This window comes from Physella acuta, unplaced genomic scaffold (genome assembly GCF_028476545.2).
Source record: "Physella acuta isolate Inbredline_101_S28 unplaced genomic scaffold, ASM2847654v3 ptg001171l, whole genome shotgun sequence".
Classification (NCBI taxonomy): Eukaryota; Metazoa; Mollusca; class Gastropoda; family Physidae; genus Physella; species Physella acuta.
Window position 1 is genome coordinate 221,963 of NW_026732688.1, and position 4,069 is coordinate 226,031.

At 33.7% G+C, this 4,069-nt stretch overlaps 1 protein-coding gene across 1 annotated transcript; it reads left to right on the forward strand.

The window, feature by feature from the left end:
* The first annotated feature begins 462 nt into the window (after positions 1 to 462).
* On the forward strand, positions 463 to 3,819 carry LOC131956706 (fibroleukin-like). The gene is made up of 5 exons (XM_059321264.1): positions 463 to 572; positions 1,669 to 2,786; positions 3,018 to 3,131; positions 3,248 to 3,367; positions 3,451 to 3,819. The coding sequence occupies exons 1-5, from the start codon at positions 518 to 520 to the stop codon at positions 3,817 to 3,819; spliced, it is 1,776 nt and encodes a 591-aa protein (XP_059177247.1). The 5' UTR covers positions 463 to 517.
* The last annotated feature ends 250 nt before the right edge of the window (positions 3,820 to 4,069 follow it).

Here is a 4,069-nt window from a genome sequence, read left to right on the forward strand (position 1 = left end):
GGTTTTACGGTATTTTGCCACAGTACATGTTAAAGGTTAAAAATAAATGTCTTAATATTACATGTCAGCAGTTAATTAATTATTATTAATTAGGAAACGTCATACGTGATGGGAACTCTAGTTTTCTTAAGTGGGACAAATTGCTCTTTCCGTTTCTAGTTACTTTGATAAGTATGTTGGTATCGATGAAAGAGTAATCGGTATCGTGCTAGTAACTACATGTCGGCTCTTGACGCGACTACTTTCTTATTCAAGTATGTATGTAAGGAGACGATTACACGAAAAAATCTATGTGATATTATCTGATATCAGGTTTCAACTTCAGACATTTATTTCTGGTCAACTCTAGCGGCAAACTCATTACGTGATATCTGTTTACATGTGCATGTTGACCTTCAACCTCCTGTCAACTTATGTATGTTTTTAACTGGTCGGTATATAAGTACGAGACTATTTGACAAACAAACCAGCTACGAGAACGTATTCCGCTGAGTTGATGTTATTGCAATAGTTTAAAATGTCTGCTTTGTATTTTATTGCTGTGTTAGCCGTCAACTTATTTCTGTCGTTTGGTAAGCTCACTTTAATTATATTAGGCCTATATGACAAGTCGAAAATATTATTATCTAAAAACGGAACAGTAGGATGTTAATCGATCAAAACATTACCTTATTAGCCTTCTTCTTAATTAATTACTTTAATGCATTTTTGTAAGACATAGTGCATTTGTCGCATATTAAAATTATGAAACATAAATTATTTTACTTAAGAACTTGTTGTGAAGTTTAATATTATTATAACAATATAAACATAATACATTTAATATGACTCGTCCATAAAAAACGTTATTTTGAAATGATGTGACAATTCAACTCCACGTAACACTTATCATTTCGATAGATAGAAACTGTATATAAAGGGATACAAATCGCTATGGTTGATTATCCAGAAAATATTAACTTGGTTGTTGCCCTTTTAATGACCATAGCAAAACAATACGGCTATTCCGCTGACTAAATTGTCTTCTTAAAAATTAAGTGTATTCGAAACACGCATGGATTGAATTCATTTATCTTTATTATTTAAGCTTTACAATCATCTTTTATTTAATTTAATTAAAGGTAAATGTTTTATGCTAACTACTCAAAGGTAGAAGGACTTCAGATCTTATGCATTACAATTGTGTTTATTAAACAAAATTATAAAATTTGAAAAACACCAAGCGACATGACTGTGACTTCAGCTTATGAAAGGTTAGTGCGTCTAGTTTTATTTCACTAAGGTTCACATCCGAAATCTTGAGTAATGTACACATAAACGTGACGTCCTTTATGGATGACCCTCGAAACCCACAGATCATATTTTTTTCTTTTTAAATAATTAAACTAAAGTACAGTGATTTTAAACAATATTTAGTAAGAAATGTTTTGATTGTGTTTGAATAATGAAGGAACTTCGTAATTGGGTTGTGGCAAGCTCGACTGCTAACAGGAAAGTGGCGAGGACGGTTCCCGGACTGGAGATTTTAAGGCATCACATAATCTCTCTGATGTGTACAAAATATTTAATTAATTGTACACATCACATAATCTCTCTGATGTGTACAAAATATTTAATTGATAGAACGCATTAGATATTACGTATTAACTTTTGTCTACTGTTTTCTAGGCCTTAAAGTTGGCATGACCAGAGAACACTTTTACCATGGGAAAAGTTTATTTTGTGCACAACTCCAGTGTACAGAAAACATAACAGAAGACACTCAGATGTCAGCTCTTGTCAACATGTCAGTCTATAGGATCAGTGAATCTGAAGGGAAGATTTTGTTGGCGTCTATTTCAGGATCTGATTCAAAGGTTCGCGATTATAAAATATCTGGGATATTATCTGAGGGCAAACTATCCAAACATCACGGAGAACTGGTCTTGTCTTTCTCCAATACTTCAGCCTGTAATTTACACCAGTATAAATGTCAAGTATATTTTACCAATAAGACAGGAGACACGGGAATGCTAGAGAACAGAACAACGTCTTATGAAAGAGAGAAAATCAAGAAATCTGTTTTGTTGCTGAATTTGAAAGCTGAAACTTTGAACTACGTGAAAACTGTGGACACAATGGCCGACTTTATGAAATCGTTTGAAGATCCAGAAAAACTAAAAGGTGCAGACGTGTCAATGTCCTTACAGATGTCACATTCTGGTAGAGATGGGTACAGTGACCACACGGCTCAGATTCCATCATCTACAGAGTTAAACAACAGTAACAAACACATCAGCTCTACTAATGCTATAGACGTGCTTGATGCTAAGATAAATAACATCACAGAACAAATGCAAACAGTGAATGACAAACTTAGAGCAATAGACGTGGTTGATGCTAAGATAAATAACATCACAAAACACATGCAAACAGTGAATGCCAGAATTAGAGCAATAGACGTGGTTGATGCTAAGATAAATAACATCACAAAACACATGCAAACAGTGAATGCCAGAATTAGAGCAATAGACGTGGTTGATGCTAAGATAAATAACATCACAAAACACATGCAAACAGTGAATGCCAGAATTAGAGCAATAGACGTGGTTGATGCTAAGATAAATAATATTACAGAACACATGCAAACAGTGAATGACAAACTTAGAGCAATGGACGTAAAGCTTAACGAGTCCATCACAAGGAACAACCAAACAAACCTTATGATAGAAGCTTTAATCACAACTGTACAAGAGATGAAAAACAATTACAACGTCAATCCTGCGTTGTCACTGATGACACATCAGGTAATTGTTTTATTTCGACATAAATATTATTTGAATTAGCACTGCTAGAATTAAATCAACAAATATACATTATACAAATTATTAGAATTTTTAAATACGACAACATTTGCGTGTACTACAGAATCAGTATTGTTTTTTAAAAACAAACCCACATTTTAAGGCAGTCTTTGGAGATAAGTTCATTTGTTTCTAGTCATGTGTTAAAACAAACATCTTTCTATTTATAAACAGTGTAAAAAGAACGACAAAACTGATGTACCAGAACGAACGACCGTCAGACTTGATCGAGATAAATTTGCTTTGTGCGACACAAAAACTGACGGTGGAGGTTGGATCATTTTTCAGGTTGGTAAATTTTTTACGCTAAAATCTTTTTGAAAAACTTTGATCTTCTATAGATTTAATCTATCCATTTTGGTTTAAAATAGTTTATAAATAACTTGCAAAATGTCCTATTTCAGAGACGTGTTTTGGGTGATGTCGATTTTACGAGAGGTTGGAACGACTATAAACATGGATTTGGTTCATTGGGTGGAGATTTCTGGCTTGGGAATGACTGGATCTCTAACCTGACTTTGATGGTGAGCTTAGAAAAAAATCTTTACATACAAGCTAAGGCCATATTTTAAAAAGGTTAATATGTCACATGTGTTCTACATTACAGGGGTACAATGAACTGAGAATCGACATGACTAAAAAAGGTATAAAGTACTACGCTCATTACGATTTTTTCAAGGTAGACAACGAAGCAGCGTCGTATAAAATATACATGTCGTCATTCAGTGGAAATGTTAAAGACAAACTAAACAATCATCGTGGTATGAAGTTTTCTACATTCGACAGGGACAATGATATAGACCGCAGAGATTGTGCTAGAGAGCATAAAGGTGGTTGGTGGTATGCGAACTGTAAATATGTAGATTTAAATGGTGTCTGGGGTACAACAGCCTCTGCTATAGGAATATACTGGCCTGGGCAATCAAGTGATGGAGATATCGCAGAATTTGTTGAGATGAAAGTACGTCAAGTGTAAACAAAGTATCTGAAGATGTTTTAAATAAAGCTATAGCTTTAAGTTGGTGTAGCAGACCTATTTTTATGAGACAAATCTATTCACTCCACTGTTCTTCTTAAAGTGTAAAGGTTCTATATGTTCTGGTGTAACCTAATTATCACGTCAACTTACTTGTATTTTTACACTCACTCATTATCAATTGACTCGTTGCATTTGTTTCATAATGCATTACTTTACCATGTAAAAATATTTCTAATTTTTTAAATTA